The following is a 26,082-nucleotide window of genomic DNA, read 5'->3' on the forward strand; positions in this document are numbered from 1 at the left end:
AATCATGCCACCACGAAATATTTATTCCGAACGACAGTTATGGGTTTTCTGATTATATCCATTCAATTTAAACCATCTATTAGCCATTCCAAAATGTTCTTATCAGTTTTAATTATTTTTAATCGAGAATATGTCAAAATATGTTTCGAAGCGTAGTCGCAGGTTTGAAACTTGTGTCGTAAAGCTCGAGAAAACTGCCTTCTGATTGGATAATGTCGATTTCGTGTCAGTCATTTCATTGTTCGGTCAAAATTCGCGAAAGGTCGTTCTGACATGACCCGTAATGGAATGTCCTCAGATCTTTGTTTAGCGGTAGTGAAAACTAAGATCTGATTTGAATGAGATTGTAACGCCCTACACCTCAGTGTCTTGAAACTGGTTCTCCCTTGTGATCTTTTTCAGTATCAATGTTTACGATCAACCCACTGCCCACAATAGCTTGAAACACATGCTTCGTAAAGGCATTGATACACCACGTGCTTCACGCATGGCACAGCGTTCACCAGAGCGTGGCCACCTGGCCTACCCGAGATACACAGCCAATCGCCTGCGGTTTAAGCGCTTGCAATAATCATCAGTTAAAGTGCTCTTGGTTTTCATTTCGTAAAGTTTTGCGCACTAGCGAAGACCTGGTGACAACAGACGTATCACCAACATGGCGGTCGTAAACGTAACATGGGAGCAGTATACGAGTCTTCAAAAGGGTTTGGATGACCTTAAAATCAATCTGGATCAGTTCTTCCTCATAGTGATGGGCATGGTAGTGTACTGTAAGTACAAATTTGTTCTTGTTGTATCTGTGTTGTATGCATTACGTAAATTCAAACGGCGGGGAATAAGCAGTCTCAAAAATATGTCGTCGGAGTTTCCATCGAGTGAAAAATGCAAAATAGTTGTTATTTTATGATAGGATCATTGAAAAGCGTTGATCCTTTGGGATGGCCTTGTGTTTAAAGCATACACGTGTCACGCCGAAGACTCGGGGTAGTGAGTGCGTGAGTGAGTATGGTTTTACGCCGCTTTTAGCAATATTCCAGCAATATCACGGCGGGGGACACCAGAAATGGGCTTCACACATTGTGCCCGTGTCGGGAATCGAACCCGGGTCTTAGGCGTGGCGAGCGAAAGGCTTTAACCACTTGGCTACCCGACCCCCCCTACTCGGGGTAGAATCCTCACACGGGTACACTGCGTGGAGCCCACTTTTTGGTGTCACCCGCCGTGCTATTATTGCGGTATACTGCTAAAAGTGGCATAAATCGATACCACTCACTCCAACACCCTAAATGCATCCCAGCCAAGTTCGACCGCCTCCGTGGTCTAGAGGTTGAGCGTCCGCCCGGAGAGCGGAAGGTCCAGGGTTCGATCCCCGATACTTGTTGTTACCCAAGTCTGGCGCTCGGCATTAAGGTACTAAAACAAGGATTGGTCGGCTTGGATTCAGTATACTGTGTCTGAGTGGGGTATTCATGTTAAACTGCGGCATGGTATCTCAGTGGGCAAGAATTATAAATCGGCATCAGTCCGGACTAGTACTAGCAGCCACACACACTTTTTTTTTATGCATCTCTCCCTTCACTACAGCCTCTGGATATCGTTGTGACATGTGCCACAGTATTTTGTGAGTTGGATTTGTGTTGTACCGGGACGCCGACAGGCGCCATTGCTGTGAGACGGATCTGTCAGTACATTTCTCTCTTCAATGCTTCTGTCAATCATTTTCAGACACAAGGCTTTATAGACCACTAAAAGGGATGCCTGCCACACATTTAAGTGTACATAATGACTCCTACTTTTGTAGACTGTCAGTTTTATTTTTCACAGTAGGACACAATCACTTTTACTGTAAACCGTGGGAAGTGACTGCAGTGAACGTCGGTTCAGTAAAAGGGTACCCGTCAGGTTGCATTTTATGTTTTTATTCTAGACACATTTGCACCACATCGTATCCATACTCTGACTGTTGATGAGATATACATACATAATATCGACAGATGTTAATTTGCCGTAGTTCTTCATATAATGTATGACCCGCGAAGATCCCGTGTAGAATAGGTCTTCAGCAACCCATGCTTGTCTTAAAAAGCGATTATGCTTTTCGACTAAAGGGAGGCGACTAACGGGATCGGATGGTCAGGCTCACTGACTTAGTTGATGCATGTCATTGTATCCCAATTGCGTGGATCGATGCTCATGACGTCAATCACTGGATTGTCTAGTCCTGACTCGATTATTTACAGACCGCCGTCATATAGCTTGAATATGTGGCGTAAAACAACAAACAAACAAATCCTGTCATAGCCAACACCAACCTTGCCGATCTTCCACCACAGATATCACTGTGTCGAACTTACATAAATATGTGATGAGTTTAATAATAGGTATGGTATTCTACTTGGCTACATTGCCGGGGTGGGGGCAGGGGTGGGGGCAGGGGTGGGGCATTTCGCCGTCATATAGCTGGAATACTGCTTAGTGCGGCGTAAAACAACAAACAGACAAACATAATCATCTTGTTAATGTCATGGGTCTTGTTTTAAGTTAGAAGCCCATTTCAGGCTTCACCCGTCGTAATATTGCTGGACTATTGCAAACAGCAATATAATATAATTATAATTATGATGATAATAGTAATGTTAACAATGACTTTACACATTCATTTCCTCTTCATTTCCTCTCTACGAGATGCGCCGCGAACCGCTGTGCAGAGTTGCGTCCCTTGGGCACGCCAGAAACCTATGATTGTGGGGTCGAATCCCGGGTCGCCCCGATTATGGTTCTAGGTTTGTCACACCATACCCGTGCTCGTGGGTTTCACCGAAGTTGTAAACGTCTAAGACCTGCATTACTTGGGGCTTTCCTCCCTCATTAAGCTGACACGCCTTGATATAACTGGAATATTGTTAAAAGCGGCGTTAAACCCAACTCACTCACTCACTCCTTTCTATAGTTAACCACGTGAGGTATTCGGTCACGAATAGATCAACTGCAATATGTACTTGTACGAAGCACCATAATGGGTCACGTGATCAGACTCGGTGATTGATTGGTGGGTGTGGATCGTTGCTCATAATATCAATCACTTGATTGTTCCAGATTTGATTTACAGGCCGCTGTTATTTTATTGGAATATTTGTGTAAAATAACAAACAAACAATATCTTAACACAAGAATAGCCTAAAAAACTGGCTACGTACTACATATGTTTTTAGTTGTGTTTTGTTGTTTTTCATTTCAGTGATGCAATGTGGTTTTGCGTTTCTGGAAGCTGGTGCCGTACGGAGCAAGAACTCCACCAACATTTTGATCAAGAATCTTATGGACTCCTGTGAGTTTGCATGAATTAGTTTAAAAGCACCAGTACTCGCTGTGGAGATTTGTGTCTTCAGGCGTGCTAGAAACCTGGGAAAACGGGTTCGAATCCCAGAACAAATGAAGCAGATCTATTCTCCCCCGGATCTTACCCAACACAGTTGTTTTATTTATTCACGCATTATTCAGGACTGTAAGGATTCCGGGTGAGAATATATCCCTGGAAGACGTCACAATAGATATGTTTTACCTTGAACGTTAACCATCCAGCAGAGTTTGGCGTGGTTTCGAGGGTTCGAGGACGATGTTAGAGTGTCCTGTATGGCGGTGGGACAGTGGAACACTTCTATTCCCAAATCGGTACAATGCATATGTGTGAAGCCTATGTATGGTGTCTCCATCGTAATAGAGATGAGTGGTCCAGTCGTCTAAGACGCCGTAATTGACGCCGGGAGTTGCGTCCCTTGGGCACACCTACATGTCTGATTGTGGGTTCAAATCCCGGTTCACCCCCATTATGTTTCTAGGTTTGACAGCGCCTTACCCGTGCTCGTGAATTTCATCAAAGTGGTAAAAGCCAATCATTAGACCTGCATTGCCTTGGGCTTTCCTCCCACATTAAGCTGACGCGTTTCGATATAACTGGAATAATGTTAAAAGTGGCGTAAAACCCAACTCACTCACTCATCCATCGTCATATGGCTGGAAGCTTTGATAAAAAAGATGTACATTTCACTCATTCACTGCGCTGTTTCAGCACAAAATGTAATTGAGAATCAGGTTTGGACGATATCACCCAAAACCTGCTTCCAAAGGAGATGTCGTTTGGGTGAGATCGGGTGAGATCCTTACAATGAAATAATCGATCATTGTGTTGTCAATGGCTACCAAAACGTCACGTTATCTCCCAGCTGTTGAAGCTGGTCAGGTGTGCTGTTACACTCGAGACACATGTTTGCGTGAACCCGTGAAGATCCGGGTGAGATTTGGTCCTCATCAACCCATGTTTGTCGTGAGAGTCACAAGGTACCCGATAACTCACAAGCAAATCTACAATACTTTAGTAAGTCAAGCTGTCTTCTGAATATGAAGCTATCCTGTAGGCTCCTTTGCAGTTCCCTTTAAATGTTATATTCCTCAGACAAAGTCTTCTAAATAAGTATACTGGATGAATTGCACATGATATTTCATCACCTTGCTCCTTCTGGGGCGGTCTCGTAGCCTAGGGGTTAAAGCATTCGCTCGTCACGCCGAAAACACGGATTCGATTGCCATTTCGTGTGTCCCCCGCCGTGATATAGCGGCGTAAAACTATTTCACTCACTCACTTGTTCCTTCTAGTTGTGGCCGGCATAGCCTACTGGACAATAGGGTATCCCCTGGCTTATGGTGCGGGCAACAGTTTTATCGGCTACTCCTACTGGGCGTCGGATGCTCTGCCGGACACGGAGTTTGCGGGGTTCTTCTTCCAGTACGTCTTCGCCGCCACCGCTGCCACCATTGTGTCTGGCGCCATGGCCGAGAGGTGCGAGTTCCTGGCCTACTTCATCTACAGCTTCTTCATAACGGGTGCGTGCAATAGAGGATTTAATATCAATTATTCAATTCCATACTGAAAACGTACCGCTTTACCTCCCACAGCTGCTGTTCGAGAAATTGTCCACGTTTCTCGTTTTATGTGTGTAATTACGTACGAGTAGATATGAATGTGCTTACTTCCACTTTTAGCACTTTGAGCATTTTTTTAGGATGGGTTTCAGGCACGTTATTATTATTATTATTGTTGTTGTTGTTGTTGTTTCGATGTATAAGTAGAAGCAAAGTTTTGGTTGTGTGATGCCGTCATTTTCATTCAGACTTGCGACGGTCATTAATAAGTCAAAAATAATCTTTCATCCATATTACCAAAAGACGCTTCCAACTCATAATCTGCATCATTTGTAGTTTGACTAATCACACAGAGGAATGGTGCAGTTAAAGAGAACAGTTATATAACAGTTTATAGACTGTAATTTGTGACCTGACTACAACGAACAATGTCTTCAAATTAAGGTTACTAACAATTGATTGATCGTTGTCAACAGTATGCATGTTCCCCTTTCTAGGCTTTGTCTACCCTGTGGTCACACACTGGGTGTGGTCACCTGCTGGCTGGCTGGCCGTCGGCGCCACGTACGACAATGGCACCACCACCGCCGTCTATCAAGTTAGTAAACTCATAACATTAGGGTGATCATTTGATTAATTAAATAAATAACATACAAAAAGCATTTGTCTTGAAGCAAATGGGGCGGTCGGGTAGCCTAGTGGTTAAAGCGTTCGCTCGTCACGCTGAATACCCGGGTTCGATTCCCGACATGGGTACAATGTGTGAAGCCCATTCTCAGTCACTCACTCACTGAAGCAAATGGTTTATTGTTGATGTCATGTGACCGTGTTATCAGTACAATGGTTCAAAAAGGGTAAGCAGAGATCGATGCTCATGATGTCAATCACTGGGTTGTCTGGTCCAGACTCGATTTTTTACAGACCGCCGTCATATAGCTGGAATATTGCTGAGTGCGGCGTTAAATAACATACAAACAACAAACAAACAAACAAAACAAACAGTAATGCTGATTTGTCTCCAGGACTTCGCTGGCAGTGGTGTTGTGCACATCCTGGGAGGAACTGCTGCCTTCTGCGGGGCTCTCCTGCTTGGGCCAAGACTTGGCCGATTTCATCGTGACAAGCGAGGACCAATCGACCTTCGAGGACATTCAGTTCCTGTAAGTATTAGTTCCGGAACCAGTACTTGAGGCGTGTACCATTGTTCATCTCTATATAGACGACTAACCGAGTCCTCCGTCAGATACGTTGTTTATTCCAACTCAACGTCTTCGAGCGAAAACGATTTAGATACGTTTTGAAATACACAAATTGTAATAAAAAACTGTATCTAACGTGAACGAGTGAAGTAATGTATTTTATTACTCTCTTAAAGTTTGCTTATTATCTAAATTAAACGTTAAAAAGGGATGCTGTTGTCATAAGAGTTGCATACGGATACAACTTTCGAAGCTCATGATTCGATTATAGATTTTCTCTCTAGGTGCGACCTGAACTGTTAACCTCCAGTGACGTCATCCTATATTCCTTCAGTCGCGTTAAATCGTATAAACCGGGATTTCGTATAATATCCCAGGGATTTTATTAACGCAACTTCCGTTTATATTGTAACATAAGATTGTTTCTCGCCAGATATTTATTTGCATTTGAACACAATGTAATGAAATGTAAAATCAAATGACAAATGTTTTCTTCATATTCCCGAGGACTGAACAGGCACCCTTCGTATCGGTAGCCCAGTTTGTATACCACAACGCTAAAGAGGCGCTGACAAATCACAATGCTTTTTAAATGTCTTATTCGTACGCCAGCAACAGATATTTTACGCCCGCTTCCTAAGGTTCATGGAGAGAATAGTTGAATCATAAAAATACGTTGATAAATGTTGTTTTAAGTTTCTTTTTTCGGTTTATAAGTGAGATAAAACACTTACCCTCGGGTTTTTATGAGATTTAAAACCCTCATCCTCGGGATAAAATCTCGGGGCTGACGGTCTCTTTTTTTATTCCTTAGATTCGGGTTTTAAATCTCATAAAAAAACACCTTTGACGTGTTTTATCCTCCACATAAAGATCGATTACACGAAACGTAAGACGACAATTTTAAATCGTGCTCAAAATCACCAATTTAGAAACTTTTGCATTCAACGGAAAATCTAGCTTCAAACTCAGTGTAGGGGGGACGTGTTGAGAATACCTATAAATTACAACAACTGTTACAGTTTCGGAGTGTAATTTCTTTTTTAAACAATTCACTATGCAAGATTGCATTGGTAGGCATGGGGACGACATTTCTAAAGACTGGTCATTGGCCCAAGGGACGCTACTCTCATTTACAACACGAAGTTCAAGGTCGTATGTAAACGCGACGATGGCTGTCGTGATGATCTTTCGAGATCATGTTTTGTTTATTAATGATGCTCTGAACCTTCATAATTCCACGATATATGCACTACTGCAATGCTAAGTGATAGTCAGTATATGTACTAGCTCTATCTCGACTGGAGGGGGTACGGGTGGCCAAGTCGTCTAAGGCGCCGCGATTCGCTGTGCAGAGTTGCGCCCTTGGGCACGCCAGAAACCTATGATTGTGGGTTCGAATCCCGGGTCGCCCCGATTATGTTTCTAGGTTTGTCAGCACCATACCCGTGCTCGTGGGTTTCACCGAAGTGGTAAACGTCTAAGACCTGCATCACTTCGGGCTTTCCTCCCACATTAACCTTGCACGCCGTGATATAACTGGAATACTGTTAAAAGCGGCGTTAAACCAAACTCACTTACTCTATCTCGACTGGAAAGGTACTTGAACCCCAGTCCAGATATTCACAACTGCAAACACTCAGGTAAATTATGTCAATAAATGTAGACCCACCAAGAGAAAAGGGGACCTTATGGGTGCTGGTATACACTTAGAGGAGCGGCCAACCCTTAAAAAGAGGCTTATATAAGGAGTAACCCCTCCCACAGTAGAACAAAGCACAACCACAATTTTCTTCCCAGGATATCATCTATATGCATTAGAAAATTATTATTGTGGTTATTTCTTTTGGCGGCAGACATGTTTTTTTGGTGGTTAAATGCATATTTGTATGAAAGATTTTGGTAAATCAAATTAATGGCTCTAAACAAGTCAGTTTGCATATTGTAATGTTCATTTTATAAATACAATCAGTGTTCTGACTTAGGAAACCTAAAATAGAACAAATAAAGTCGAGTTATCGGCCAAAATGTGTCAAAAACAGGAAAAAGAATTCCATATTACAAAACTAAAGATGATGTAACCTCCATATTGACAGTCATGTCGTGTGATATCTCTAAATCTGCCTGCATGCTTCAGGAGCTTATGAAAATTTCCACAATTAATATAGGTATAATATAATGTATGAAAATGTATAAATGTGATCCCACGCCCCATCCTTTAAAAAAACCCCCACAAATATATAATAGCATATAAAAAAATTACAAGGTCACCACTAACATTCTTATACACCAAATTGTTTTATTTGAACACACGTACATGAATCGTACAAATCTTACATATGAGCTTGAGAAATTTGTTTTATCCAATATGGCGGACAAAATGGCCGGTAACACCTGCCACACACAAACTTTGCATCAACGTACGCGTTGTATGTTTCCCTCCATGCGACGGTTGTCTTTAAAGAGACCAGAGAATCACGTAATGGACCAGACAGAAAATCCACTGACACGATAATGCATTTACTGCTTTTTGTGGAAAGTAAAAACCTATATATTCATTTTGAATTACGTCTGCTGTGTACAAGTGCAGAAGTGTGTTTGGGACGCAGCATAGCTACATAGCCTCAATATTTTTATTTTTTATGCCATGAATAAAGATATTTCTCGTTTACATCTCGGTCATATTCATTTGTTGTTACTTTTGACTACATTTGACAGTCTAGTCATACCGAACTGTACGCGGTTTGTGGTTTAAGTGACGTCCTCTTGTGAAGAATTATGTATGTAATTACAAAAATAATCATATAGTTCACTCCTTTGGTATTGAGAGCAATAGTGTATTCATGAAGGTTCTGATATATGTCAGATTATGATGTTTAGGTACCTTTATGTAGTCTTTGAATGACATTTAATTTAGAAGTGATACACATAAAGAAGAGAATTTATGGATATCGACTTCTTTATTATGAGGAACACAAAAGTTCGGAGTATATACATGTACTTACTCCTTCATCAGGTGAATTAATGCTATGAAGCACAGAACATATATATGTACCAGTAAGAACAACAAAAGTAATAAGATAACAAAGTTGGAAACTAAGCAATGGAAGCCAACAGTTAATTGGCCCTGATTTAATAGCGGATTTCAGGTCTAGTTTGTTGACAGAGGTCTGATGTTCTTTGAGTCTGGTGTTGAATGATCTGAGGGTTTCTCCAATGTACTGATGGCCACAGTTGCAGGGGATCTGGTATATATATGATCTGGGGTTTGGACTTGCGCTGCTGGTTCCTCTGCCATTGGCCCGGAGACTGTTAACTGTTCCATTTGTCTATTGCTAATCACCTATCAGCACCAATTAACTGTTGGCGTCCCTTGTGAAGTTTCCACCTTTTCTATCTTATTACTTTGGTGTTCTTACAGGAGAATATGTATGTACTCTGCTTCACAGAGAAAATATTTACTCCCAAACGTTGTGTTCCTCATAATAAAGAAGTTGATGACCATAAATTCTTTTCTATATATACCTCTCTGTGTCTTGAGATTGAGTCCACAATATCATCTGATTGTCCTTTTTTAGGGGGAGCAGCTATTTTGATCTTGTTGTGCAAATTTTTCGTTTGTTTCTTTGTATATTCTGTAGGGTTTAACCAAGCATACCCAGAACCAGTAATGAAAGTTGTATGTGCAATTGTTGCTTTTTTTAATACTATATATGTATTAATTTAGAACTTGACCTTCAAAGTGGCATTAACCTTCAAATGTACCTCTTAGGTGATTTAAATTATCATTAATTTTAGGCAAACATTCTAAAATATCCAACATAGAAAATGCATTAGCAAACAGTGATATGTACGTCTTGTATAAATCTATCATTAATGAAATTAGCAATGGGAATATAAAAATTGCACATTTTGACAAATTGGGAGGCGGGGTAACATATTACCATTTTTTTTTAAAATCATAAAAGCTATGTGGATTATGAACACTGCTGTCTCCTCATAAGACGTGTCGAATTATTTTAAGATATCAAATGGCTTGGTTGATAATACTTATAATTCATTATGGTTCATTTTCCAATAATTGGAAAATGAAAATAGAGCAAAATTTATCATATTTTGGCGTATTTTTTTTTACTAATATCTCAATTTGTGAGAAGCTATAATTAAACAAATACTAATAAATCAATGTCTACTATGTGTTAACTTTCACATAAATGATAAAAATAAGGACTCAGTGCATACACTACCTTTCATTTTCTGTATTTTTACAAAATAAGAGTGCATTTTGACCCCAAGACAGTATCTGCCACCAAAATATTTGACCACAACCATCATTTTCCAGTCCGTTGGGTACAAAACCATAAGGAAAATCTAAGTTTGCTTTGTTCTACTATGGGAAGGGGTATGTCGGCAGTTTGAGGGTCTGGCCACTACTCTAAATGTGCTCTGACGTTTGACGTCAGGTTACTTCAGTGAAGATCGCCATGGGTGCGGACTGTAGAAAAATATCTTATATCTTCTCTCGTTAGTTCGTAATGTAATACAAACATCATGTGTAAAACCTGCAATTATTACATAAACAGTTATACGTCGGAAACTGAGTCCAAATGTTTGATATCATGTATCTCTGTAATAACTATGAATTGGTGCTTGTGAATTGCATTTTTGGTTTCCGAAGATACTGTATAGTTTTAAATATAATGAAAAGTCCAAATGGATTTTTCACGTATAAGGCCCCTTATCTCATGGTTGGTCACAAATAGAGTTTTGAGATGTATGCATATTGTGTCCATGCATCTCTGGTGATTTTGTGGACGATAGAAGATGCCATATAATTAACTTACATGTATGCGAAGCCTGATAAACATATATGTTGGTGTTTGTTTGACTTCTATAGTTTTAGCAATGAAGGCTTCTCTCTGTCTTAGGTGAACCTTTTTATTCTTCACAGATACTACTCTAATACTCCTTGTCAGGAAATATGATACCTGGGCTGAAAGTGTCAATGTATTTCTGAATACATTTATATAAATATAAGCGACAAAAAGCATTTTTATGACCATAAGGAAGCGTAATATTCCGTCTTTGTTATGAGCATGTGTTTATAAATGACTACCAGGTGTTCGTGAAAAGGTGAGCGTATCCTGTCAAAAAACGGTGGCACACGTCACAAACACATGCAAATGCAAGTCAATTGTTCACCTGGAAAAAAGACATATGGTACAAGTGAAAATAGGGAATAGGGATATTTATCTTTGTCACTGATTCGTCAACTTTGGAAATATCCTTCACATTCCTACCAAAAAACTTTCTGAAAGTTTTGCTGAGCCCTCAAATAAAACTCGAATGAAAGTCTTGAAGTCTTGTCGATTTCCTCCCGAGCACGACTGCATTTAAACTAGGAGTACGAATATCCGTTGGAGACAGATACTGTCTTTTGGGGAATCTCGTCTGGATCATGTATGTCTTCATGTGTTCCAGTTGGCCGCTCTTGGAGGTTTTATCTTGTTGTTTGGTTTCCTGGCCTTCAATGGCGGGTCTGCTCTGAATATCTCCGGCGAGGGTAGCGGGGCCGTCATCAGCCTCTGCGTTGTCAACACCATCATCTCCGGTTCAATGTCAGCCTTCGTCTCTCTCTTCATCCACAAGACTGGATACTTTGGAACGCGCCACTGGAGCCTCCTAAACACCCTCAATGGTGCCCTCACAGGCATGGTAAGTTTGTTTGTTTGTTTATGTAGTTATATTCCAGCCTATGACTGCGAGCTGAATATATTCGAGTCTGGGTTAGATAATCCAGTAATTGACAACATGAACATCGATCTACGCAATTGGGATACGATGACATGCATCAACCAAGTCAGCGAGCCTGTCCATCCGATCCCGTTAGTCGACTGTAACGGCATGTATGGGTTGATGAAGACCTATTCTACCCTGGAATAGTCATTACGTGATGTAAGAATAAATATAATTGTAATTTGATCGTATCCTGTATTAATTAACAAAACACAATTGTTCTTGTTTACAATGTCATACACTTATCTTGAAGAACAAAGGTCGAAATCGATTAACTAATGGCTTGTTTTGCAACCTTTCCATGATGGTAGTTCTTTGGCTACCCTGTTATATGCTTCATGCGCTTCTTTGCATCATTGCCGATTTCTCGTGTCCCCCGCCATCATTAGCCTTGTAAAATCACACTCACTCAGCTACGCTTTGCATCGTGCTGACGACCAGAAGAGAAACATAGATTGTTCTTTGCCAACGTTTTGGTAGGTATTGGTGGCATCAAAGACTTAGACTGACTGAGTGAGTATTGTTTTACTCCGCCTTTAGCAATATTCCAGCATCATCACGGCGGGGGATACCAGAAATGGACTTCACACATTGTACCCATGTGGGGTATCGAACCCGGGTCTTCGGAGTGACGAGCGAACGCTTTAACCACTAGGTTGCCCAAACACATAGACTTAGAGAAAAGGAGATTAATGCCATCAACGGATCTGTTACAAATGACACAGTCTAATCTCATGCAGGACACACCCGTGAAGATCCGGGGTAGAATAGGTCTTCAGCAACCCATGCTTGCCGTAACGGGATTGGGTGGTCAGGCTCGCAGACTTGGTTGAAGAATGCCTATACCGTGGATCGATGCTCATGATGTCAATCACTGGAGTGCCTGGTCCAGACTCGAGTATTTACAGACCGCCGTCATACAGCTGGAATATTGCTGATTGCGGCGTAAACAACAAACAAACAAACAAACAAATCATACAGGACGCACTGTGTAGTGCTTGTTTAACGCTGCTCTTGGACAGTTGTCAGTCACTAGTATATCACAGTCGGATTAATACAAATTAAACCCAAAGTCATATTGGTGTTTACCACTTTGGCATTTGGACATGCTGCATTGATCGTCTCTTTTCCAACAGATACATTAAAGTTCAAGCTATCTAAACATAAAAATGGGTAGTACATAACTTGTTCCATGAGTGTATGTGACCCATACCTTTTGCAGACACGCTGCCAAGCCTATGTTTGTTTGTTTATTTGTTCTTTAACGTCGCACACAGCAATATTCGAGCTATATGACGGCGGGACAAGCGAACAAATCAGAGGCCCAGACCAGATGCTGTCTTTGTATATCTATGGTGAGGAGAGGAGAGTTTATGCATTTCCGACTGTCAGATGTCCAGGTTTGACTATCCTAATGACGGAATTGTTTCTACAGGTCGCAGCATGCGCTGGGTGTAACGTCTTCTATCCCTGGGGTGCTCTCGTCGTCGGCTTCTTTGCCGGAATCTCGTATAAAATGTGGTCCAGTCTCGTCATCAGAATGAAAGTCGATGATCCACTGGACGCTGTGGCAGGTGAGGAAGGAAACTCACATTGTCTCACTCGTAGAATACAGTTACAATATATCATGTAAAAAATACAAACATAAAGTTCTACAACCTGGCGACTTACGAGAGACAATATGTCATTAAAGTAAACAGTAATACCCAGCGATAAGATATACATACGTACATCAATGACATAAAATGGAACATCGTTTTGCTTTGATTATGAAATAATATTGCATGTTTGGGCCACGCAAAAAGTAAAATCAGCGTTTGATAAAATATGTGTAATCATTTCACTATAAGAGTAATTATTAAAATGAGTAACTTTACGACTTCAGCGATTAAGAAGATCACCCCTCACGTCGTCGTATAAAGGGCAAATAAGTAAAACATGGATCTCGTCTTCCACCCGGTCTGTAAAATAGAAGCAAAATCTCTTTTATTGGTATATTTGTGGAACGTCCAGTTTGCCTTAAAAGGGGCCATTCCGCATCTGAATTTACCTAGAGAGCTCCTGTGAGCACGGTTGAGAGTGTATTCCACATATTTTCTGTGCTATAGACTTTCTTAATTCGTTTCTTCCACGGTTTTCTTTTTAATAAATAATGAGTGATGTTCCTCTTCATAACTAATCGACCGTCCAATATCGGGGTGGGATTGGCACCGGGACCCTGGATTTTAAGATGTCTTTTTAACACGTTTCTTAAAACCCGTGAAGATCCGGGGTAGAATAGGTCTTCAGGAACCCATGCTTGCCGTAAAAGATCGGATGGTCAGTCTCGCTGACTTGGTTGATGCATGTCATCGTATCCCAATTGTGTGGATCGATGTTCATGATGTCAATCACTGAATTGACTGGTCCAGACTCGATTATTTGCAGACCGCCGTCATATAGCTGGAATATTGCTGAGTGCGGCGTTAAACAACAAACAAACAAATTTTAGTCAGGATATTCAGCATATCATGTGAACAATGCTTTTGTGTATGAAACATGAGACCAGTATTTCATTTCAAACAAATTATGTTTCTGAACTATATTTGCGCCCACTCTTGAACCTACTGCCGAACACTATTTATACGACGAAGCAACGAAGTGGTCAGTTGTTTGTTAATGTCGTTTATCTCTGATACTCTTTTCATGTTTCAGTTCACTTCGGGGGCGGTCTGTGGGGTGTGATTTCTGTAGCGTTTCTTAAAAAGGATGAGGGCATTGTCTTTGCCTGGGACAAGAAATCAGGACTGGTAAGATTACTTTTTACTTAATGTTGAATACAAAAAGTGCAAGAGTGCTCGTGCTTTAACTATACCAGTTCAGGGCAAGACTATACCTTTTTACACTGCACGAATACACTTCGTGTGAGGGTGTCAATACTCTGAATTTCTTGTTTCGTCCAATCAACAACCCCAAAAGAATACGAAAGGGCGGGTACAGCATAAGTATTTGTAAAATTATAATTCTGACAGAGTAATGGGTCCGTTTCAGACTTCCCTGATTGGATTTAGAAAAAAAAGATGTGAACTTGCTGTTTTTGTTCCAACTTTTCTCCTGTAAAATTGTCGATAAGCTTCCAAGGTCGGTAGATCGGTAGATCGGTAGATACTTGCGATCGATTTTTCATAAGCAACAGCCTGTGAAACACTTTATCTTGTCCGAACAGGCAAAAACCATTTTTCGATCATTTCCGACGGTACTTTCATTACGTCCAAGTCAGACAAGAGTCGGGATTGACTGAAGCACGGGCATGTGGTTGGGCTCATTTGACTTTTGTTTCAGTACCTGAGAATAGACAAGTTGGTGGAGGAACGGCTTGTATACAAACCCCGTGACGTATTGATGATTAACTTGCAAAATGACATCATGCGCGTGTTATTTGTATAGAAGAAAACGGCCTCATCAAAGCGCCCATCACATGTGATAGTGGGCAAGCAAGCGCCAGGTGCTCAGATCGTATCCCGCTAGTAACCGGCTTGTTATTCAGCCTTGGGACCTATAATGTTTACAAGTCTTTAAAGTGTTGTCACTGACCCTAGTGTATAGTACATATACCCTATGCACTCAAAAGAACCCGTACGTACATACGTACATACACCCGAAACACAAGTGTCAAAACGTGCGGTGTCCCCCTGGGCAAGTGACTTAGTTCAAATGTGCCTCTGTTCACCAAGCAAGGAATGGGTACTCGATATTTGAAGTGGATGTAAAAATCTTCTAGCGCCCCTAGGCAGCTGGGGTTGTATACTCCGCAGGGAGTTGATAATGATAACTGAAATGCAAACGGATCCACTGGTCGGGGAACAAAATAAACCGCATTTGAACGGAAACGAGCACCTGGATAACGGCGGTATATAAACGTATAATAATAATAATAATAATAATAATAATAATAAATAAATAAAATATTATTAATAATAATAATAATAATAATAATAATAATAATAATAATAATAATATGATAATGATGATGATGATGATGATGATAACAACATGTCTGTCTTGAAGTGGAACCATGATTGCAAAACAAATAATTAGTCTGTTAACTTCAGAATCTGGCGTGGCAGCTTGCAGGCGTCACGGCCATCACTGCATGGACAGCAATACTGTGTCTCGTCATGTTCGGCATTCTCCGGCTGCTCGGTAAACTTCGGGTGGACGAGGCTGTCGAACGCAAAGGTTTGTACTGCCTGCTCTTAATGTACAATAGATCCATGTTTGTACTTAGTCGGGAACAAAACTGCGAATATCTTTAGTTCATAAAACGTAATGGTTGAGGAAGGGTTAGAATGTTAACGCAAAATCTAATTTGATATTTTAAATATGTTTTTCAATAAATTTATATCAGCTATTTCCACATTAAACGAGTTTATGACGGCTATATATATTCTTTGTTGGTTTTGTTAATGAAATATATAACCAAATAATATATCCATTGATGACCATCTTCCCGAGGCAAGGGCGTTAACTGACTATGAAAGTCCAGTTTATCCACTTTCAAAGTCAGTTAACTCCTTGCCTCGGGAAGATGATTGATGACATGAATACGTTGAAGTTATGGGGCGTTTAGTTAGCCAGTTGGATAGATTGTTCACTTGTAACGTCAAAACTCCTAAATCGATTCCACTATACAATACAATACAGTACAGTATGGTGTCCCTGTCGATATATTGATACTGCTTAAAGGTTTACAAAATAATTCGTAATAAACAGTATGTTTTCGTTATCATGATGGGCATATCATGATGGAGTGCTTTCTATGTCTGTACAGGTCTCGACATCCATAAGCACGGCGAACCAGCGTACCCCATGGAATCGTATGGGCACGGTTGGGTGGAGCGAATCTTAAAGGTCTTGGAGGACGGTAGACTGTCAGAAATAAAGCAAGGTTTGGTGCTACTATAACTTAAATCTAATAATGTCCCGAATTGTAGGCATAGTAAGCGTTTTATTTGTTTGTGGCTTTTATATTTTTTTACTTTGAAATCTATTCTTATTTTGTATTAAACCGATGATGCAGAATACTAATAAATCTTTTTTCACTATTTTTCTTTACATTTTTACTCATTGCCCTATTAGCTGCTAACACATTCTGTAAATGACTTAAATGTAATACCAAGCATAATGTCACACATATTTCCAGCATATTATTAATTATTTGCGTGACAGCCGTAATAAAAATTGAATAATGTTCAAAGTTGCGCTAACCCGTGATTTGGTTGGTTGGTTGTTTGTTTTACGCCGCACTCAGCAATATTCCAGCTTTATGACGGCGGTTTGTAATAATCGAGTCTAGACCAGACAATCCAGTGATTGACATCATGAACATCATGAACGCCTTTTACGGCAAGCATGGGATGCCGAAGATCTATTCTACCCCGGATCCTCACGGGTCGGAGAGCCCATATGAGGTTAAACCCTTAAAAGGCGACAATGCTTGTCGTAAGAGGCGACTAACGGGGTCGGGTGGTCACGCTCGCTGACTTGGTTGATGCATGTCATCGTATCCCAATGGCGTGGATCGATACTTATGATGTCAATCACTGGATTCAGTGGTCGAAGGCCACATGAACGGACTAAGTACATGATCGAAATATGAAAATGACTGCTATTTTGAGGATTTCTTTCATCAATGTTGTATTTAAAAAGGGAATTTTTTTAATATATTTAGTTGTTCCTGGCATTGACAACGAAGGATACAAATATGAAGAAAATCATTCTGTTGGCTTCGACTCACCGGAAGTAAAGACGATGAATGACGGCAGAATCAAGAGAACCGAACACCCCCTACCAGTCGTTCAGAAGGGAAATACCGTGACGACGTCCATGTAGTGGAGTCAGTCATTGAAGTTGGTCAACACACTCTGCCACCATCTGTAATTCAAACGCGTATAAGCTTTGTTTAGTTGGCAGGCATCGGGCACGTTGATTTGTAGCAGTCATCATCTTGGATCATTCATCATCGAGGAGTCGCTGGGGCGGTCGGGTAGCCTAGTGGTTAAATCGTTGGCTCGTCACGCCGAAGACCCAGGTTCGATTCCCGACATGGGTACAATGTGTGAAGCCCATTTCTGGTGTCCCCCGCCGTGATATTGCTGGAATATTGCTAAAAGCGACGTAAAACCATACTCAATCACTCACTCACTCGAGGAGTCGCTGGTACGGGACAGCTTCTTTAAAAGCTGATCCATGCCGAACGTTCAAAAGTGTGATTTGTTTTCTGGATTGCAAAGAACCAAATGGAATACGGGCGCTCTGCTTTACCCACATGATTTGTATCATCAACTTATTAATTGTGTTAAGAACTCATAAATGAGAACTAGACATTGTTGAAATGAACAATGTCTAGTTCTCTTTAATTAGTTTGGGACTTGCGTCGACGCTCAATAAATAAGGATAAATATGTCTGATATTAGAGGCTTTCGTGGAGAGTTTTTCTAATAATTAACCATTAACAAGTGTTTGATTTTCATATGAGATGTCCGTAGTATTAACATATTTAATCAAGGTCATCTTGGGTCCCAGACTTGTTCAGACTGTGACCTCCTCATGTGTTCCGTAAAATAAGTCTTTTCAACACATTTTGACCAAACCTGAATTAGATAATGTCAAAAGTCCAAAACTTGGAAGTGCAAAAAGGAAAAAATGTTAGTTGTGAGCTTTGTAAACATATCTAATAATTTACATAATTTTGACGTTTCTGAAAAAACATGCAAGATGGAGAAACGTGAACGAAGTTTCATTGGCGAATGGTTCTAGGGTATCTCTGTGCAGGATAAAACACATCTTAAACTTTAAACACCCAGGTGCTTATATACCCTTAAAAAAAGGTAGGGGTTATAAAATATAGATGTTAATACCAAGTATAGAACAGAAACAAGTGTTGATGCCAAACATCCTATGCAGGTCAGTTAAGCCATGACGCCTGGTCAGCATCGGGTCATTTCAGTCAAGCAGTGATTGGTCCATCTCCGAATTGTCTCCATCAGCATTCATACTCACATAAAAAAGAAAGGCAACACCAGCTTTATACTCACATAAGTTTTACTAACTCTCAGTCCATCTATCAATACACAACAGAATCAGAACAGCCAGGCGGGACCTTAGAACGATCTGGATTCGACTCGATATATATTTCTTAAATTAAAAAAAAAAATTCAGTTGTTTCCGAGTATCGATTCCTTTATTTAGAGACCCGTGAAGATTCCGGGGTAGAATAGGTCTTCAGCAACCCATGCTTGCAGTAAAAAAGTGACTATGCTTGTCTTTAAAGGCGACAAACAGGATCGGGTGGTCAGGCTCGCTGACTTGGTTGATGCATGCCATCGATCCCAATTGCGTGGAACGATGCTCATGATATCAATCACTGGATTGTCTGGTCCAGACTCGATTACTTACAGACCGCCGTCATATAGCTGGAATATTGCTGAGTGCGGCGTTAAACAACAAACCAAACCAACCCTTTATTAAGAGTATATATTAAATCCCGTGTATTGCATACGCTGGACATTTTATGAGATATAACGAAAGGAGAGAGGAGAACGGAATGACATCACTTCAAGTATAAGTCAAGGATGGAAGAACTCCATCTCCGATACATTAGTATTCCCCAGTTTCACTTTAAGTTTGGGATTCATGTAAATTGTGAACTGATTGCACTTTAATGGTCATCATTTCCATCATTATTACCGTATACAGATACATCTGAGATCTTCCCATTACCGAGACGAAGTGTTTGTACTTTTTTACAAAAGTCTTTATTTTTTTGTACTTTTGTTTATACATCTTTATCAATTTATGTTTTATACTTGATTAATGAGTGCTTTAACAACGTATACATCACCCTGTAAAAAAGCTAAGCCACTGTTTTAAGAAGACAGGTATTGACAATGTAATATTGCATAATCATAGTTCATATAGTTCCTTCAAATATCACTTGTATTTTATGTATTTATGTCATGAATAAATATGTATTTTTTCTGGCTGAATTCTTTAATTCTATATAACACCCGGTGTTGTGCACAGTGAGTGTGTGGACGTGCTAGATGGTCCCAACATGGGCTGTATTCTTTCTGACACCAGACATTACCAAAGGAGGCGTGTTGGGTGGACATTCGGAAAATTGTTCGGTATTTGTAAAGAATGATGGAACACATCAGTGAGCTGTTAGAGTGCATACAGTATAGTGTCTTGGAGAAAATACTTAGATCAGGACATTCTTGTATGTCTGGGTTTTTTCAATGGTAAAAATATTTAACGGTTACCAAGTGGCGGTACTGACGGTTGCGATCTGAAGAACAGGACCCCCGGTGATAGCTTTGAATACTGAGCATAATGTTAATGTTATCAAATATTGGATACTCATATTTGTTCTTCAGAACTCTCCCGGCAGCACAGGTTGCACAGAGACTGAATGCTGCCCAATATGTTTTGGTCCATTTCGCGTACATGAATGAATCCTATGATCTTGGGTTGAAATTCCGGCAACATATCAATACTCTTTGGTAAAGTTCTGTGTCACCACTTCTCCCGTTTAGTCGAGTGGTTAAAGTGTTATATTGTCACACTGACGGTCAGGGGTCGGACACCAACACATAGGTACAAAAGTTCGTTTCTATGATATTGGTGGAATGTTGCAAAAGGTGGCGGGGAAACGCTGTTGCATGACCGAGATACTGCTCAGTGAGTTGTTGAACCTGACATACACGAATCACTTCCGAAGACAGTTTAGACCGTCTCTGTGATTTAGTAGTAGAGCATCCGCCCGGAGAGCGGAAGGTCCGGGTTCGATTCCCGGCCGCGTCATACCAAAAGACGTTAAAAGATGGTACTTGTTGCTACCCTGTCTGACGCTAGGCATTAAGGGGCAAAAACAAGGACTGGTCAGTTTACTGTGTCTGGTATTCATGTTAAACTGCTGCATGGTATCTCAGTGTGCTAGCACTGTAAATCGGCATCAGTCCTGACCAGTACAAGCAACCAGACACACACATGCATGCACGTCGTTTTATAAGTGAAATAATCTTGGACGCGACGATAAACACCATTTCACCTCACCTCACCTAGGACAGTTTTATGTAAAGTGGAATTTGCGTTACAAGAGGTAACACAACCAAATAAACAAGCAGGTTTTTGTGTCTATGTTATTATAAAAATGTTATTTTCATTCTCATTAATATCATTTATATTCCTTCTCTTCAACAGTATTGGGTTTTGAAACATAATATGAAACGAAAGTACATATATATATATATATATATATATATGAATAAATTAAGAGTGCTCCAAAAGCTACGAATATCAAATTCCGTTTGTTTTCGAGTCATCATATTGAAACACATTTATGTTCGATTTCCGTCCGTCAGTAGTCCTCTATTATACCTTTTAGCACATAATTATTGCTACTTACTTTTTGTAGCATATACTAACAAGATCGACAGCGTTTAGATTGCCAATAAAATATATATAGTTTCATGGAAGAATAATGTGATATTGATAATTATCCACAGCCCAAACACTTATGGATCTTATTATAATTAATAATAACGACCGTTATGTATAGGATACGCTTTATTGACGGTCACATGACATATACTGGTATTAATTCCACGTCACTACAATTCATGTTAGTAATTGTTATTTATACGATCTTATTGTAGCCTCGTAGTAAAGTAATAATACCTCAGTGAGCCGTAACATGCATGAGCATAGAGTATACGACTGTATTTCAAGTATTTCGTGTTCTTATATGGGTGAGTGAGTGGGTTTGGAGTAACATCAGTTTCAACAGTATTACAATTATATCCCTGTCAGCTTTGTTTGTATGTTTGTTGTTTAACGCTGCACTCCGCAGTATTCCAGCTATATGACGGCGGTCTGTAAATGATCGAGTCAGCTGTGACTGACATCATGAGCATCGATCCACGCAATTGGGATGCGATGAAATACATCAACCAAGTGAGGGACCACTAGTTCACGTTAGTCGCCTCTTACGACAAGCATTGGTTGCTGAAGACCAATTCTAATCCGGATATTCGAATTTCACGGGTATAATGACGGCATTAAGAAAGCACTGTTTTCACATGAGTGAGTGCGTGTGTGAGTGGGTTTCGATTGACGTCCCTTTCAACAATATTTCAGTTATATTTAAGTGTGTCAGCTCAACTTATATTAAGGTCTTTACATAATTTTATAGAAAATAGAGGTAGATTTGTACATTGAGTATTCTGGGCTTATAGGCATTTGACTGTAGTGTTGGTAACATGAGTGGTCTTCTTATATAAATTGTATTGTTTCTTGATCTTAAAGTTTTGATATCAACACAAATGCAATTATGTAACAGGGAGTGATATTTACATACGCCATGTAGGCCTGGTTACCAATCCCTTTCATCTGAAGTTGAGTAAATTTAGAAATTCAAGTCAATTCTTTATATCACTAATTTTTACCTCAATGAATTATTTGAGTTGTTCTTGTTCCATACATTCTAAACAGCGTAGGTACATTATGTCAGAAAGCCTTTTGAGCCGAAATGTCTGTTATTTCGTTTCGTTGTTTAATTCCACTTTTGTTATACTTGATTTCGTTTCTTTTACCATTTACCAATTTCCATATGTACCAAAATGGCAGCCTCCAGCCAGGAGTGTTGACCATGTGCTTGACCAACAGAAATACAGTCTTTTGTGTCTAAAACAGCCTTGGCGTCCTATATCCATCACGATCCGCCCAGCCCTCACCTGTGCATCCAAGCTGTATTTTCACATTATACATTACTATTGTTATTGGTACAATGAAATCTTTTTAATAATGATTTTGATTTTCGTCCAAATTATTCCATTCCTTGACAGTTGGTGGTAGAAAAATTACTTCTCATTAAAATTCCGAAGACACTATGGTATTTTGAGTCTGTTTCATGACCTCGTATTATATGCGGAGGTGTCAGGTACATTATATGGAACAGGTTCACGCAGATAGTGCGGAGCTTTACCAAAGATCATTTTGTGAATTTGACTGCGAACACTCGTGGCTCTAAGTTATCTAAGAGGCCGTTATGGCAATAAAACACACGTCCATACAGATCAATTTCTGGCACTCAACATATACTGAGTCAAATTAAAAACTTCACATTTTTAAAAGTAATCCCATATATGATATACAACTGACAAATGTATCAGAGAAGGTAATTTTTAATCATTAGTATCCAAAGAAGCATTTAAATTAACGGTGGTAACCATACTTTGTTCCAAGCACCTACGATATTCGGTAATAACATCAACTGTTTAAATCATAAGTCCCAAGCACGAGAATCTGATGGCACACAAGTTCAGTAGCGTGTATGGCCATTATGTGCGTTGACAACTGCCACACAACGCCTCAGCATGGACCTTGTGATGCTTGTGAACACATGATTTGGAAGACGACGACGCCATTGTTGCTGCAAAATGGTGCAAAGATCGTGCAAATTCTGTGGTTGGTTCTGGGGAGTGCGCATACTTCTGCCACGAGCATCCCAGACGTGTTCGATGGGATTGAGGTCGGGAGACCTTGACGGCCAGTCCATGACGTTGACTCCCGCATTCGGAAGGAAATTCCTTGTCAAAATTGCTGTTTGGGGTCTGGCATTGTCGTGTTGGAAGATCAAACTGGGTCCATGTGCTGCCATAAAGGCAGAAGTTCTGGTGCCAGTACCTGGTCGCGGTAAGCAGCAGCGTTAAGGTTGCATCGGATGACAAGAAACCTGGAACGTGCATAGCCACAGAAAGCATCCCACACCATGACATCCGCCTCGAAATTTATCAACTTCCTGTACACAAAACTGGGCGTAACGTTCATGACGGCGCCTCCACACCCTCGCCCTACCATCAGCAAATCGAAGATTAAATCGGGATTTATCACTGAAGACGACTTGATTCCATATCCTCTGAGTCCATCGTAAGTGTCGCTGTGCCCACAATTGACGTTGACGTCTGTGTAATTAAGTCAGAATCGGCCCGCAGTATGGCCGTCGTGCTTGAAGGGGAGCAGTTCTCAGACGGTTTCGAATAAGTTTGCGCACTCAGTCTACCCCTAAACAGTTCATTTCTGGTTGATGTAGCCATCAAAAATCAGTAACGGTAACAATCTGACGATCCTTTGCATGTGACGTCACACGTAGCCGACCTGAGGGCGATCAGCGGTGGTACCCGTTTGCTGTAGACGCGTCTGTAAATCATAAACAGTCCGTCGACTACAACCCATCGTCCTTGCGACTTCAGCTACGGACGTTCCCTTCTGCAACATGCTGATGGCACGTTCACGTTGCACATTTGAAAGGCGTGGCATGAAAAATGGCCGTAAAGACTTTTGTTTTCTTGTGTTTTTCTTTTTTTGTTAATGACCGTAACAAGTATGGCTGAAAACACGTGCGGTATTATGGCCACGTGACCAGTTGCACGTGAAAAACCACTTTTGCCACTATAGTGCTGTGCACACGATTTTGATCGATTCACCTGCACAAAAACGGGTGTTATCTGAAGACAATACGTGGCCATTACTGTTTAAATACACAATAAGGGCCAAACAATGATAACTGGTCAAAATGTTAAAAGTTTGGGATTGTGAAGTTTTTAATTTGGTTCAGTATATATACACGCATACTGTTGGGATAAAAGCGTAGAACACAGGTTCATCCTTCAGTGTAGATTTGTCACGTTAACACAATTTGAGGCAAAGGGTAATGTGTGTCGGTCGTTTTCGGGGATTATGTCGGACAGTGATGGTGCCCTAGATATGTCATCGTTACTTGTGTCATTCAGTATATTACCCTGGTGTGTATTCATGATTTATGGCGGTGTTCTTCCATTTATCACAGTAGTATATTAAGTATAATAGTGCAATTCTCGCGGAGATTTATTGTTATGATTATCCCCTAGGTATAGGCCGTATTGATTTTAAGAAATGGTAAATAGCTGAATTATATTTTCCTACGTGGCAGATTATAGACATGCTTTGGTCTGTTGAGACGTTAGGTTGGACGGTGGTTGAGATGTTTGCACCATTACATTCTATATTCTGTTTTAGGAAAATAGCTGTAGTGTCTATCAGAGACTGTTTACTTCACAGAAATTAATATAGGAGAAGGAAATTAATAATAATTGTATTTACTTATCTAAATCGTGATGATAAACACATTTTGACCGAAATGAACACATCTGTCGGTTGTACAATTCATCTGTCCAGACATAACCGTCTCCCAACAAGACGTATTTCGTCGGCGGTATCTGTGTAGACATAACCGTCTTCTACCAAGACGTACACTGTCGGCAGTATCTAACTAGAAATAACCGTCTTCTACCAAGGCGTACACTGTCGGCAGTATCTGTCTAGACATAGCTGTCTTCTACCAAGACGTACACTGTCGGCAGTATCTAACTAGACATAACCGTCTTCTACCAAGGCGTGCACTGTCGGCAGTATCTGGCTGGACATAGCTGTCTTCTACCAAGACGTACACTGTCGGCAGTATCTGTGTAGACATAACCGTCTTCTACCAAGACGTACACTGTCGGCAGTATCTGTCTAGACATAACCGTCTTCTACCAAGACGTACCAAATTGCTCGTTGGTTTCACCGAAGTAGTAAACGTCTGAGACCTGCATCACTTCAGGCTTTCCTACCACATTAAAATGACACACCTTGATATAACTGGAATACTGTTAAACCCAACTCACTCACTCACTCTCTAGCTTATTATAGAACCTTTTTCAAAGCTTATTGTATTACGTAGGGTGTGTCAACTAATTTATTTTTTTAGTCACACATATTACCCTATCCGATGTTCATGTCACAACAGTCTTGTAGGTTATGTACCACATGACAATATCTTTGTTAGTTTCTTGTTATGTTAGCCACATCAATAACTACTATTTTCTTGTTTTCACAAAGTCACCAGAAATGAACATATTTGCTGATAGACAACGGCTACCTATCACGTGGAACGGTTGACCACACCCCGCTGGTTTTCAGTGCGACTAACGGTAAAGGCCATTTGCCGTAACACGGGCTGACATTCTGTGGGCGACATAACACGCCACGTACTTATGTATATGTTAAGGTCATGTTTTATTCACCTCTTAAAACATATCCCACC

The 26,082-nt window shown here is 40.4% G+C and overlaps 1 protein-coding gene across 3 annotated transcripts in view; it reads left to right on the plus strand.

Moving 5' to 3' along the window:
• The window catches only part of LOC139447189 (putative ammonium transporter 1), a 57,328-nt gene extending 37,918 nt beyond the window's left edge, over positions 1-19,410 (plus strand). For 2 of the 3 annotated variants that reach the window (XM_071228405.1, XM_071228403.1), the window contains exons 2-11: positions 3,239-3,328; positions 4,654-4,881; positions 5,418-5,518; positions 5,943-6,080; positions 11,601-11,834; positions 13,351-13,489; positions 14,610-14,704; positions 16,007-16,133; positions 16,726-16,842; positions 17,626-19,410. In XM_071228405.1, coding sequence (XP_071084506.1) covers positions 3,241-3,328; positions 4,654-4,881; positions 5,418-5,518; positions 5,943-6,080; positions 11,601-11,834; positions 13,351-13,489; positions 14,610-14,704; positions 16,007-16,133; positions 16,726-16,842; positions 17,626-17,786 — 1,428 coding nt within the window. In that variant the 5' untranslated portion in view covers positions 3,239-3,240 and the 3' untranslated portion in view covers positions 17,787-19,410. Of the gene's footprint in view, positions 1-583; positions 771-3,238; positions 3,329-4,653; positions 4,882-5,417; positions 5,519-5,942; positions 6,081-11,600; positions 11,835-13,350; positions 13,490-14,609; positions 14,705-16,006; positions 16,134-16,725; positions 16,843-17,625 lie in introns of those variants that run through there. The other variant, XM_071228402.1, reaches the window with a different exon arrangement.
• The last annotated feature ends 6,672 nt before the right edge of the window (positions 19,411-26,082 follow it).

The sequence above is a fragment of the Haliotis cracherodii genome, unplaced genomic scaffold (assembly GCF_022045235.1).
Source record: "Haliotis cracherodii isolate W230 unplaced genomic scaffold, xgHalCrac1.p SCAF_7, whole genome shotgun sequence".
NCBI lineage: Eukaryota > Metazoa > Mollusca > Gastropoda > Lepetellida > Haliotidae > Haliotis > Haliotis cracherodii.